Raw genomic sequence first — 14,752 nt, forward strand, 5'->3', positions numbered from 1 at the left:
AGAATTTCAATGCCAATTTATGAGCTATTTTAGCACCCTTCCAGTAATATCTAGTGATTGAAGCTGCCTTGAAAATGCCACATTAAAGGATTAGATCACTTTTAAATAAACTTTTGCTGATAATTTACTCACCCCCACGTCATCCAAGATGTCCATGTCTTTCTTTCTTCAGTTGAAAAGAAATTGAGGTTTTTGATGAAAACATTCCAGGATTTTTCTCCATATAATGGACTTCAATGGGCTCCAAACAGTTCAAGGTCCAAATGACAGTTTCAGCTTCAAGGGGCTTTAAACGATACCAGACGATGAATAAGGGTCTTATCTAGTGAAACGATCAGTTTCTGCGAGAAACCGGGCAGTATTTATGCTATTATTTGACCTCTTTTACCAGACGAATGTGATCATCTCTGAGCTCCGCCATAACTTCCAATAAGTGAGGTCAAAATACGAGCATGGTAATAGATATATCGATTGTAGATGCCTCAATCGACTGATCCATGCAGGTTAGCGCCTGAGGTATCTAGGTATACATCTATGACCACGCTCGTATTTTGACCTCACTTAGCGGAAGTTATGGCGGAGCTCAGAGATGATCACGTTCGTCTGATAAGAGGTAAAATAAAAGCATAAATACTGCTCGGTTTCTCGCAGATCGTTTCGCTAGATAAGACCCTTATTTATCGTCTGGTATCGTTTAAAGCCCTTTGAAGCTGTACTGAAACTGTCATTTGGACCTTGAACCATTTGGGGCCCATTGAAGTGCATTATATGGAGAAAAACCCTGGAATGTTTTCATCAAAAACCTTAATTTCTTTTCGACTGAAGAAAGAAAGACATGGACATCTTGGATGACATGGGGGTGAGTAAATTATCAGCAAAAGTTTATTTAAAAGTGAACTAATCCTTTAAGGCTAAAAACTTCCAAGACTCAGGCTTTGTTCAGCAAGCATATTAAATTACACATTAAACATTTATTTATTAAACAATACAAAGCAATCAACATTCTGAAATATATTTCCCTCATTTATTATTATTAGTTTTTTTATATCCTCTAATTGGTATTTAACCAAGAATAAAGCAAGGCATAATGCAGAATTTATTCTATATTTGACTAAACTAATTTCTAAGCATGAAACAATGTACACCAAATTGTCATTTCTACTTCGTCATTACATTATAAGGCAGTTGAAAGTTGTCACAAAAGATCAGAGACAAGTTTAGGTTGAATTTATATATTCCTTTAAACATGATATTTGTAGGAATCTTTGTAGGCTTTATCAAAACAGGGTCAGTATCAATCCATTCATCAATCCATCCATCCACACTTCAATTCTTCAAAGCGCTTATACTCTGTATAGGTTGCAGGGATGCTGGAGTCTATCCAAGGGTACTGGGGCAACATGGTTAATTATGTAACCTACATGTTTACAGCGAATAGAATATAATTGCCATTTTTACAATGGATATTTAGACAGAAATAGCAGACAGGCCAAGTAAAATGTCAAAAAGTGCGCACATTTTTAATTCAATATGGCTCTAATACTCCAAACAACAATTCCTTACATCCCTAAAGGTGATACACATGTCACAGAATGAATATTTGTACGTGCCAAGACAACTTAAGTCTCAACTTATACAGTCTACAAACCATATTGCAATTGATCCTGTGTTACAATGGGAGATTGAGACAGGTTTTAGAGGCTTACGATCCCTTTGTTTTTCTGATCATTGATTCCATCATGGCCCATTGCTCCTTTGTGACCTAGCAAATAAAATCAAGGTAAACATATAATAAATAAAGTAATGAAAACTCCCCATTGTAAATATCGGATTGATAATCACCTCCTTCAGACCATTGAACTCGCCAGCCATGGAGACGTATTCACCACCATCCATTCGAATGATCTGTGAGGACGGAGGAGCTGTTAAAGCAGGAAATTTGTCTTTCACTGTGAAAAACATATTAGCTGCCCTGTCAGGGCTCCTTAACTTTATATAGAGGCATTACAGTAATGCGCCGGACCATATAATTCCATATTGATCTCTTGAGCACTACTTTTTTCCCCCTAATTCTTCACAAAATTCCCTCTGCTACCCATCACAGAGGGAAAGAGAGGTGTATGTTGTGCCCTTGGCTTCGTTTCCGTTTGGCTGTAAATGGAGAAGCCCTGTGGGGAAGATTCTAGGTGAGCGCTTTTCATGCAAGGTCATCGAACTCACCGCGCCTGATACCCAGCTGGCGTAGTCGCTGCAGAGGTAGGCGGCAAGGTTGGCGATCTCTCCAGGGGTGCCCAGACGACCCATGGGTATCCTCTCGAGCATCGACTTCTCAAACAGGCCAGTGGGATCCAGTCTGCTAAACGCACCCTTCAGAAAGATACTGGAAGAGTTATTATAATGTTTGGGGGAAAAAAGATAAAAAAAGAATCCAATCTGGACTGAGTCAGTTTGTTTAACTAGACAACCGAATCGATATAACTAGAAAGCATGATTCATTCATCGCTACTTCTCTGAACACACCAAGGGATGGATGACAACATTTTAAGGGAAGAACAACTATAAAACATGCACACTACCTTGGTTTTGATTGGTCCTGGTTGAATAACGTTGAATCTCATGCCGTATCTGCCCCACTCTGCTGCCAGAGACCTGTAGGTAGAGACAATCAGTCAGACCTTCTACACATGCTCAGATTTATTTGAAACTTGTCCCACTTTTTGGGGACATCTGGTCATCCTATCTATCAGCCATGGCCAATAGTGCTTCTAGTGTAATTATCTCCCTGAGACGGACCTTTTTCCATTAGGTTTATCACACAGGGGAAGCAATAACAAACATGGTGGCTCAAAGTCAGGCCAAGGAAAATGCAATCAAAGGCCTTAAGGCTCTGGTGATCTTATGTAAAGAATGTATGGAACAGACCACAAGTCAGACAATCCGTATGTTTTATGTATTATATGTTCACTTTCCAATTAACAGATATTTTTGTCGGGTCTAAATCCTGTATACAATCACTTTAGGGTCCTAGTGTGAAACCACAATGAAAATAAAATGCAATATTTGTAAAAGAAAAAAGAAAAAAATCATTTATGATCTAAATTAAGATATATTTACGAAATATATAAATTTTAAATAAATATTTTATATGCTTCAATATTTATAACTCACTGAACAGATATAAATCTTTAATTTAAAAAAAAAATGGTTTTACTTTAAACTTTCACCCATTGTTCTGATAATTTGTTGATAATTTTTTAAATAAAGGGATAGTTCACCCAAAAATGAAAATTACCCCATGATTTACTCACCCTCAAGCATATGACATATGCGTTTGTTTTGAACAGCGAGAGGCTTTACACTTTTTTTGTAAGTTGAATACGGAAGGCGTCAGGCAGAAGCTAGATATGTTACTTTATAAAGTTTTAAATATGGATACTTTTCTTACAAAAACACATTGCTTTGCTTCAAAAGGACTTTATTAACCCCCCCAGAGCCGTGTGGAGTACTTTATGGATGGATGCACTTTTTTGGGCTTCCAATTTTGGGCTCCCATTCACTGCCATTATAAAGCTTGGAAGAGACAGGACATTTTTAATATAACTCCGATTGTATTCATCTGAAAGAAGAATGTCATATACACCTAGGATGGCTTAAGGGTAAGTCAATCATGGGCTAATTTTCATTTTTGGGTTAACTATCCCTTGAAAGGAAAGGCAATTGATTCAGACAAACAAACTTATGGAATCAGGCCTATCTCTGTTCATCACTCATGATAAAAAACAAGTTTAAAAAGCATAATATAGAAATAAACGTCATGGTGCATCCTGAAATAAGAAATGCTTGGTTTAATTTAGCTCATTTCCTGTCATTGAACTAAACATGTAAGCAGAGATGATATTATTAATGAGCAACTGATCTAAGCCATCAGTTAGATAGTGTGCTGTCCACCTCTCCCTATTGTATTTCCAGCATATTTAACACTCCTTAAGGGGAGAGGATCAAGATCCCCGTCTTACAATTAAAATGTAAATGAAACATAGCACACTGCACCTTCATTATGATAATATATGCAGCCCTTCAAGAATATATTAGAAAGGCATTTGACAGGAGGACCTGATTCTCAAAGGTGAATTGGCTAAACGTGTCTGTAGTGTAACAGTGTAAGAGTACATACGTGCACAGCGTCTCCACTCCAGATTTAGCCGCAGCACTTGGCACAACAAATCCTGAGCCACTCTCAGCATAGATTGTGGTGATGGCCAGAAAAGCAGCACCTTCATAAATTCAACAAGATGATCAGTTTCTGGCACTTTAAATGAGATTAAACTAGGCTGCAGATCACCCGTGACATCATGAGATTACGATAATAAAACATTGAACGGTTTATAAATAGTCATATGTTCATCAAGTATCGAATCTTTGTTTTAAATCACCATTGAAATACAATAAACACACTGAGTTGTGAAGGACAGACTTGTTATCAGTAACAATATCTTTGCACTTAAGAGTTAATTGAACAGTCTGTAATCAACATGTTCAAGGAAGCAGAAAGAGGTCAAAATAATCAGGTGAGAGGCTAGACGTCTGAATCTGAGCAGCTAATTCATCAAATACACACAACAAACACACAAATGCCATAAACTGGGGCATATACCATGAAGCCGGTTTAGCTGGCTAGCTAGATATGTTTAAGATTAGTTTGTGCCAATCTTGGGTTTTAGGTACCATTAAAGTTGTTTGGCTTTTAGCCGTGTTCATCTCCATAGTAACTTGTGGTCCATGGCTAACCTGCTCCAGGACAGGTTATGTTCTGGATAAGAGATCTCAAACTGAAATTAGACCAATCAGCTGTGAGCAAAGTGACACGCCTCTGATGCAATAAAGTCACTCCCCCAGTTTCTACTCCAAATTAAAGAGCACCTATCATGGAATTTTGAAATTTACCTTTCATGTAGTGTGTACCATAGATCTAAGTGAACAAAAACATCCTGCAAAGTTTGAAATATGACAGTGCACCGTATATATAGTTCCCATTCAGTCGGTCACGTTCGACGTACGTCGGACGTACCAACGAATTGGGATCACTTCTGGGAGCCCCTATCAGCTTCGAGCTATCTAGAACCGGCCAATGAACAATTGGCGTGCGAGATTTGCATCTCGGGCTCCGCCCCGCACTGCGGGTATAAACAGGAAGCGAGAGCGAATGCACGCTGTCATTCACTTCGGAGCCAAACGGCAATCGAAGACCGCTCAATATTGAGTTCGCTGCTATCAGCAAGATTAAAAAAAGAGTTAAAGAACCGGAGAAGAGGAGAAACGCGTGTTGGAGAGACGGCACATTCCAGCGGGACCGCGGAAGACTCATCTGCTGCCTCTGTGGTACAGAGAAAACTGCTGTTTTCACAGCAACAAATTTCTGTTGGTCTGGTTGGGCGTTTTCCCTGTTTGAGTACAGGCACGGGCTGCACTAAATCCCGTGCGCTGTCGCGTTTCCCCCTGAGTGCTTCAGCACAGAGCGTTTCCTCACAAAAGAGCTTCACGGGTGACGTGGCGTCTTTTTCAAGATGTCTTACCACCCGTGCGTTTCTGGATGCGGTCGTTCCCTGTCCCCTGCTGATGGTCACAATCGCTGTCTCACGTGTTTGGGCACACAGCACGCTGAGGCGGCGTTTGTGGATAGTTCATGTTCCCACTGCGGGAACATGACTATCTCGGAGCTTAGATCGAGACTCTCCTACCTCCGGGCTGGGGGAGTCCCCTTACCCATCCCACAAACTAGGTCTGCCCCTAACCCGGGTGGACCTGCTTCTTTGGATGGCCAGGGTGATCTGAGGATCACCTTTAGGGCAAACCCGCCGAGTGAACCTCCGCAGGCCCCTATTCCCTCAGCTCCGCAGCCGGTAGAGCCTCCAAGGGAACCCGCTGGACCCTCCCACGGGAGACCAGTGATGACTTTTGGAGCTCCAGCAGACGAACAGATGTCAATCGCTGCATCGGAGGGGGAGTTTCAGTCCTCGGGGGATGAAGGGTCAGTTGTACTGCCTCCCTCTGGGAGAGTGGCAACGGCTGCCCCGGACCCTGAGATGGCTGCTATGCTTGCCCGGGCCGCCGAAAGGGTTGGGCTCGAGTGGAACACTCCACCGTGTCCCGAACCCTCTAGGTTGGACGATTGGTTCCTAGGGGTGGGTCGCACTGGTTCTCAGCGTCCCGCCCCGACACCTTTCTTCCCGGAGGTGCATGAGGAGCTCACGAGGTCGTGGACGGCACCTTTTTCTGCCAGAAACCGGCCGAGTGACTCCTCCCCCCTCACTACCCTCGACGGCGGGCCAGCCAAGGGTTACGTGGGGATCCCGCCAGTGGACCACCTCTAACTGGCGCGGTGACCCACGTCTCCCGTCCCAGGCCTGTAAGTTCTCTTCCGGTCTGACCGGGAAGGCTTACAAGGCTTGCGGACAGACTGCGTCCGCCTTGCATGGCATGGCGTTGCTGCAGGTCCACCAGGCCCAGGCACTCCTTGACATGCACGAGGGTAGGCCTGACCCAGAGCTCCTCCGGGAGCTCCGGACGGCGACGGACCTCGCCCTCCGGGCGACGAAAGCCACCGCCCGTGCCATCGGTCAGGCAATGTCCACACTTGTGGTCCAGGAGCGGCATCTCTGGCTTAACGTGGCTGATATGAGGGAGACCGATAAATATCGGTTCCTGGACTCCCCCATCTCGTCAGCTGGGTTATTTGGCGACGCGGTCGAGAGCTTATGAGCATATGAGACTGCTTCAACGCTGGCTACACAATCGAGTCCCGAGATGGGCGTGGCACAACGGTTCCCTCCGCGTCCAAGTGACTCCGAGGTGCCGCCAAACCTTCGGCCCGTGGTCGGACCCTCTGTTTCTCCGGGCGGGAGTTCCCCTAGAACAAGTGTCAAGGCACTCCGTTGTCTCCACGGATGCCTCATCCACGGGTTGAGGTGCCACGTACAACGGGCTTGCAGTTTCGGGTCTGTGGACGGGGCCTCAACTGCAATGGCATATCAATTGCCTCGAGTTGTTAGCAGTTCGTCTTGCACTCAGCCAGAGGCAAGCACGTTCTGGTCCGGACGGACAACACTGCGGCCATAGCATACATCAACAAACAGGGTGGTCTACGCTCCCGTCGCATGTCGCAACTCGCCCGCCATCTCCTCTTATGGAGTCAGAAGCATCTGAGGTCGCTTCGTGCCGTTCACATTCCGGGCCTGCTCAATCGTGCGGCCGACGAGCTGTCACGTCAGCAGGGGCTTCCGGGAGAATGGCAACTCCATCCCCAGGCGGTCCAGCTAATCTGGAGTCGTTTCGGGGCCGCACAGGTAGACCTGTTTGCCTCCCCAGAGATGACCCACTGTCAGTGGTTTTATTCCTTGACCGAGGGGACCCTCGGGTCGGAAGGCCTGGCCCACAGCTGGCCCCGGGAAGAACGCAAGTATGCGTTTCCCCCAGTGAGCCTTCTTGCGCAGACACTGTGCAAAGTCAGGGAGGACAAGGAGCAGGTCCAGTTGGTCGCTCCGTATTGGCCCAACAGGACTTGGTTTCCGGAACTAGTGCTCCTTGCGACAGCACCTCCCTGGCCCATTCCTCTGAGGCAGGACCTCCTGACTCAGAGACGGGGCACCCTATGGCACCCGCGTCCGGACCTCTGGAAACTCCATGTCTGGTCCCTGGACGGGACGCGGAGGTTCTAGGTGACCTACCGCAAGCGGTAGTTGACACCATCACTTCCGCTAGAGCCCCCTCTACGAGGCGCCTCTATGCGTTGAAGTGGAACCTGTTCGTCGATTGGTGCTCTTTTCGCCGAGAAGACCCCCGAAGATGTTCGATCGCATCTGTGTTTACCTTTCTACAAGATGGGTTGGAGCGAAGGCTGTCTCCCTCCACCCTCAAAGTCTATGTCGCCGCTATCGCCGCTAATCATGAGCTCGTAGATGGAAAATCTCTAGGTAAGCACGATCTGATCGTCAGGTTCCTTAGGGGAGCGAGGAGATTAAATCCGCCTCGTCCTCCCTCTATACCCTCTTGGGACTTAACTCTGGTGCTAACTGCACTACAGAGAGAACCTTTTGAGCCTCTGCAGTCAGCTGAGTTGAAAGTTCTGTCGTTAAAGACAATACTCCTGACTGCGTTGGCCTCCATCAAGAGGGTAGGGGACCTGCAGGCATTTTCGGTCGACGAATCGTGCCTGGAATTCGGGCCCGGTAACTCTCATGTGATCATGAGACCCCGGCCTGGATATGTGCCCAAGGTTCCCACTACTCCCTTCCGGGACCAAGTGGTGAGCCTGCAAGCGCTGCCTTCGGAGGAGGCAGACCCAGCCCTAGCTTTTCTATGTCCCGTCCGTGCTCTCCGGACTTACGTGGACAGAACGCAAAGCTTCAGGACCTCAGAGCAGCTCTTCGTCTGTTACGGAGGACAGCAGAAGGGAAAGGCTGTCTCCAAGCAGAGGATGGCCCACTGGATAGTGGATGCCATCGTCTTGGCTTATCAGTCCCAAGACGTGCCCTGCCCGCTCGGGTTAAGAGCCCACTCCACTAGGGGTGTTGCCTCTTCCTGGGCGCTGGCTCGTGGCGCCTCGCTGACAGATATTTGTAGAGCTGCGGGCTGGGCGACACCTAACACGTTCGCTAGATTCTATAGCCTCCATGTAGAGCCGGTTTCTTCCTGTGTGCTCACTTCCCATAGTCAGTAACACCGAAGTGCCCGTTCTAGTGTCGGCTTGCTGCGCCATTCCCTCCCCTATGGTAGACGGATGCGTGCGCTTATTTTGCTCCAGTCGAGTTCCCCGGAATGGCGAACCCTGTTGAGTCCTCCGCAACCCGCGGCAGTCGGACGTGGCGGAGCGTTCGACGCCAGGTCTAACACTCGTATGCATTGGTGGAACTTGTGTTAGGCTGGGTTCCATATGTAGTGACCCCCACGGCGGTCCCATATGTGTATTCTTCCACGGTACGGCTCCCTACGGCGAGCCCGTGTCTTTCCCTCGGCAGAGTTCCCTCTGCCGTCCCAGGTACGTGTTGTCTCCCTCCTAATTGGCCGGGGCCACCCCTGGGACTTCCGTATGTTGTGCTGCCCACGGCCAGCCCATACGTGTATTCTCCACATGTTAACTCCCTCTGGGCATGATGTGGCTTCCGCAGCTGCCTTCACAGGCACGCTTTCCCAGCGTTATCCAATACAGTCAGCTGAGTGGGTCTTGCGGAACAGCAGCTTTGACTCTCCCTGCGTGAACTTTCCCGCCCGCATCAGATCGGGGTCTGAGGGGCTCATCGCTGGGCGCTGGAAGTGGTAGCAACTATGGCGTTTTCCATAGGGATCCCAATTCGTCGGTACGTCCGGCGTACGTCGAACGTGACCGACTGAATGGGAACGTCTTGGTTATGTATGGTAACCCTCGTTCCCTGAAGGAGGGAACGGAGACGTACGTCCCGTCGCCACAGTTGCTGTACCATCACTGCAGGTTGAGCCACTACGTTTGGCTCCTCAGTGAAAAACAGCGTGCATTCGCTCTCGCTTCCTGTTTATACCCGCAGTGCGGGGCGGAGCGCGAGATGCAAATCTCGCACGCCAATTGTTCATTGGCCGGTTCTAGATAGCTCGAAGCTGATAGGGGCTCCCAGAAGTGATCCCAATTCGTCGGTACGTCCGACGTACGTCTCCGTTCCCTCCTACAGGGAACGAGGGTTACCATACGTAACCCCGAGACGTTATTTTCTTTCAAAAGTAAGAGTCGACTCCGAGTCATTTTTAAGAATCGTTAGAAGACCGAAGCTTTTTCTCTGACTAGATGACGTCAACTTGTCAAGTTATTTGAATACGATACGCCCACTTATTGCGCTCCAAGACGCCAGTGAAAACTAGAAAACATCATGGCGACGAGACGCTGTGTTCTGAAGTGCGACTCAAAAGCAAACTTTTTTCATCTGCCCAAGGATGAGCATTTGAAGACTAAGTGGCTTGAAGACAAACCATACATCGTCGCGATTGTGTATTTATTAGTCTTCAAATGTCTCTATTTGCATGTTTCGCGATCTCAGGAAGCTTTTATTATGGACTTCTATTATGGCACATGGTATCTTCTTCGTCTGTCTGTACCATATATGGACTACATCTGCACAGAGCGCCCTCCGGCTGCCAGTATGAATTGAAAACAACACATAAGAGACTCAATCGCTCATGATTAGGCTACATCTGCGCATTTTGAGGAAGTATTGAATAAAAAATACTCCTCTGTTTAGAAATTTGACACAGACATATGAGAATCTATCAATATTTCTCCTCATCTGCACACTTTTGAACTAAAAGTCCTGAGGGATGTTGATTTGTCGCGAGTCTTCGTGAGGAGAATAGAGGAGTATTTTATGAATGAGATCAGCTGAGGCTCATATTACAATCAAACGGTACCGACGCGGTTTTCATATTCATAACTCCTGACACATATTAACAAATTACTGTCACTATAAGACTTTGAGAATAAAACAGAGGTAAAAAATGGAAGCTTGACTCTTAGATCTTTTAAATGATGTATAGATTGAGATGGTAATTACTTACATCTGACAGTCATTTGAGCTAATTTAAACAAATAAAGCTTGAGGACGAATGCGCCCTCAATCCAGTTAAGAGGTTCCGAGAACCATTTATGGTGATGGGTGTTCCGTTTCCGAAAATATCTGCACAGACTATACCAATCACAACTGACTGGGTCATCGGACCAATCACCGCAGATTAGCGTCACGTAAAGGTGGGGTTTTGAAAAGTGAATCACTAAAGGAATCATTTGAGAAACGCTGTCAAAACAGGTAAAAATAAATGCATATTATAAGAAAACTAAAGTCTTTTTTGTCATTGCATGCATGCAAAACTGTTGTTGGGGACTTCTAAAACAATATTTGGAACATTTTAAATGCCATAATAGGTGCTCTTTAAAGGTCACTAAATGGCAAATGGTTTTTAAAGACTAAAGCGTCTGGCTTTGAACAATGCTTATTTTATAATAATACTTTTGAATGATTTAGATACCATTTATGTAATTATACCCTTAATCAATTACACATGTATCACTTTAGTTAATCAATCATTAATAGGCACTTTGTTAACATTAATATAAATAGCCTATATAAAGGTCATACAAATAAGCTTTAAAATCAATTAAAAAAAACTATAAAAATGACTACATGTGAGCTTAAATGTTCGATTCTCTCTGTATATCAACTAAACTAACTTCATAACTTTTACTTGCATTGACGTATAATATATTTCTTTAAGTTGTCCTCTTTCATAGACAGCTCTTTTCTTCCTGTCTATTTGTTTAAATTCTTAATATTTTTCAATCATGTAACATTCTGCAGAAGAGAGAAATGAATCTCAGTTGATCCACAGCGTGTGATTGGCTGTTCACTACTGATGTCACAGCTAAACTCCTAAACTCAGGATCAAAGCCTGAGTTGACAGAGAAAGCTGATGATCAGCATCACGGGACCAACAAAGCCTGAATAGATTGGTTTGGTTTTGTCAACTCGAAACTAATCCTGTAACCCTGAGTTTGTTAAACTACCATCATGGTACAGGCCCCTGAAATCATCTTACACCTACTTACCACTTGGGTCTTATCATGGCAAAATACAGTAAATCAGTAAATGTACATAGACTAATGATGTCTTCATTTACACAAGACTAATTATGCTGCAGCTTACTGGTTACAGCCTGAAGCTGTTATCTTAACGGAAAACAAAGAGAGCAGAAAACGGCATGATTGCTCATAAATTAGCCCATTACAAAAACAAGCTTGATTAGCAAAACAAATCCCACTTTTTTTCGCGTTCTATACGTTGTTCATGGGACGTGCAAGAAGCCACAAGCAACCTCATTACTGCAGAAGAAGACAAATCCGGATCATCTAGACAACTGAGGTCACAGACATACCGCCAAGTTTTTTTCACATTTCAATTCATCACACTATAAAAGAACTGGCCACAATCTAACTTACAGAACAACAAAATGTAAAAAAAATTTTAATGCTTTTGAAAGAAGTCTCGTGCTCACCAAGGCTGCATTTTACAGTAAAATTACAGTACAATGTTCAATACAATACAGAAATAATGTGAAATATTATTGTAATTAGTATTACAAAATGAAAACAGCTGTTTTCTATTCTAATCTTATTACAAATGCAATTTATTACTGTGATGGCAAAGCTGAATTTTCACAGCCATTACTCCAGTCTTCGGTGTCACAGTAATAACATTATTATTATTATTATTATTTTAAGTTTACACTATCTTTTTTTAAAACCTTCCAAAAGAAATGTTCTGGGTTCTCTACTTATCTCTATTGACAGCATCTGTGAGTGACATGGTGTCAGTTGCCACAGATGACAACTCTAATGTGTCCCTCAAAACAAAAAAAATCTTGTAGGCTAATGTAAATCGCACAGATTATAAGTGCCTTGAGCACTCCGTAGGACTTTTTTGCACTTACTGCCCTCTAGTGGTTATGTACTCCAAATCAACCACTTCCAGCCTGCTTCCAGCCAACAACCATTTCACATTTTCATTTATGCATTTGGCCGAAACTTTTATCCAAAGAGACTTTCAGGTACGCATTTTAATCAGTTCACTCATTCCCTGGGAATCAAGCACCATGTTCTACTGTTAGTGACTGTTGCATACTACAGCGGTTCCCAACTCTGGTCCTGGACTGTGTCCGAAATCGCCCCCTATACCCTTAAATAGGCCTATAAATAGCACTTTTATGTGCTTTGGATCATTCAATCCAAAGCACATAAAAAGTTTCATGTTTTTAGTTTAAAGCGGTGTTGAGTAAACTGCCCCTTAGATGTCTCCCTGATCAAACACTCCTTAGTAAAGATTTCAAGACCTCGGATGGTAGTGTCAGATAAGAGACACGTCAAAAATGTGTGTGTTGGGAGTACTCCAGAACCAGGGTTGGGAACCACTGGCATACTATATATAAGCAGATCTTTCTATTGTAATTAAAAGTTGAATTACCCTAAAACTACTTTGCTACATCTCTGTAAAAATAATAAATCACCTTTCTCAGCTTTGATGAGGCGTTTCCCGATGTCTAGCGTGACATAGGCAGTACCGTTCAACACTATGTCAGTGATGGTTCTCCAGGCATTGGGAGACAGCTTCTCTGAAGGAGAGATGAAGTTTCCAGCCGCATTGTTTATCACCACCTGTGGGATGGCAAACAGAACATCGCATCAGAAAAGAGTTTTGTGTCGAATTTATTGTATCACTGCTGTAAAGATGGAGACCTAAACCTACATCAGGCAGGCCGACTTCATTGACAAGCTGGTCAACAGCAGCCTCCACTGAAGCAGGGTCTCTAACATTACACTGGACGGCATGGACCTGAAACGTGAATATATTTATCAAACTCTAGGAGGATGAAAACTAGTTCTTCACCATAAACATGACAATGATGGCATAGACTTTCTAAGACAGAGGTACCTTGTTTCCTGTCTGTTGTGAGATTTCCTCTGCTGTTTTCATCAAAACATCAAGATTTCTGGAAGTGACAGGATACTTAACACGATTATTTTAACATGAATAATCACTCAAATTCAACATGATTTAAGCTTTGCCTTTTGGCTTTGCTTGCAGGGTGTGTCAAAAATTGTTTAGGAACTAGAAGACAAAATTACAGTAATAACAGCAATAGTGAGAAATATTATTACAATTTACATTTAAAATTTGTTCCTGTGATGGCAAAGTTGAATGTTCAGCAGTCATAACTCCAGTCTTAGGTGTCACATGATCCTTCACAAATCATCCTAATTATGCTGATTTGGTGCTTAAGAAACAATATGATACATTTTTGGAAACAGTTGTTTAATACTTTTTTGATGATCTTACGAGAGGGATAACTTACCTGCTGGCTATCACGCACTCTGCTCCTAGTGAAGACAGAGTAGTGGTCATGGCTTTTCCGAGTCCCGTTCCTCCTCCAGTGATGAAGGCCACTTTGTTTTTGAAGGTTCCTGGGAGAAGCATAACACCTTCAGAAGGTGGGAAGAAACTAGCTTGAGGGCCGCTCTGGTATAAAGTGTTTGTCCCATTTCCAAACAACTGTTAAAGGATGCAAAGAGGGTCATTTTATTTATTCAGACAGGACTAAATAGCAGCTGGTATATAAACTGGGTGAAAGGTCATAAGGACAATGTGAGTATAAAGTACTTACTGCTTGAGCTATGCATTTAGGGAAATATACATTATAATTAATGAAACACATCACAAAAATAGCATAAATCATGTTTGAAAGGCATGATTTTCACATTCAGGTGTACATTATAACAATTAAAAGAGTTCATTTTACTGCGCAAGCTATTCAAAAAGTAATTCCCTAAAAGGTTAAAACGTATATTTTATACAACTAAAAGTTCCAGATAAATGAGTTTGTTTTGAATGCAGCTTATGAGATTTTGAAACTATTTTGCAATTTAATGAATGAACACAATACAATTCTTACTCGTGCTGGTGTGAAACACTTGTTTGGCGTTAACACTCTATTAAACACGGCCAGTCCTCTGAGCAGCGCCATAACGTCAAAAGAAAAATATTTTTAGAGGGAAAAAAGGTGTTGCAACAATGTCAAAAACATGGAAATAAATAAGTGAAGTCAGACTCGGTAATACCCCTGACGAATTGCAATGACTCTACAACTAAAGTCCGAAAATCCTGAATCATATCTTCCGGTTTCCGGT

The 14,752-nt window shown here is 43.9% G+C and overlaps 1 protein-coding gene across 1 annotated transcript; it reads right to left on the bottom strand.

Annotated features, from left to right (window-relative positions):
* Positions 1-1,499: 1,499 nt before the first annotated feature.
* On the bottom strand, positions 1,500-14,719 carry decr1 (2,4-dienoyl CoA reductase 1, mitochondrial). The gene is made up of 10 exons (XM_079836298.1): positions 14,518-14,719; positions 13,921-14,117; positions 13,500-13,557; positions 13,314-13,400; positions 13,075-13,222; positions 4,175-4,274; positions 2,577-2,649; positions 2,221-2,367; positions 1,843-1,905; positions 1,500-1,762 (listed from the first exon to the last, which is right to left on the bottom strand). The coding sequence occupies exons 1-10, from the start codon at positions 14,587-14,589 to the stop codon at positions 1,703-1,705; spliced, it is 1,005 nt and encodes a 334-aa protein (XP_079692424.1). The 5' UTR covers positions 14,590-14,719; the 3' UTR covers positions 1,500-1,702.
* Positions 14,720-14,752: the final 33 nt, after the last annotated feature.

This window comes from Gobio gobio, assembly GCF_949357685.1.
Source record: "Gobio gobio genome assembly, chromosome: 15".
Taxonomy (NCBI): domain Eukaryota; kingdom Metazoa; phylum Chordata; class Actinopteri; order Cypriniformes; family Gobionidae; genus Gobio; species Gobio gobio.

Excerpts from the sequence above, each read along its gene's own strand:
- decr1 (XM_079836298.1), bottom strand. The coding sequence starts at position 14,589 with ATGGCGCTGCTCAGAGGACTGGCCGTGTTTAATAGAGTGTTAACGCCA. Across the intron at positions 13,558-13,920 it reads GAGTGCGTGATAGCCAGCAG|AAATCTTGATGTTTTGATGA; the intron begins GTAAGTTATCCC and ends TGTCACTTCCAG. Across the intron at positions 4,275-13,074 it reads CCTCATCAAAGCTGAGAAAG|GTGCTGCTTTTCTGGCCATC; the intron begins GTGATTTATTAT and ends GAATTTATGAAG.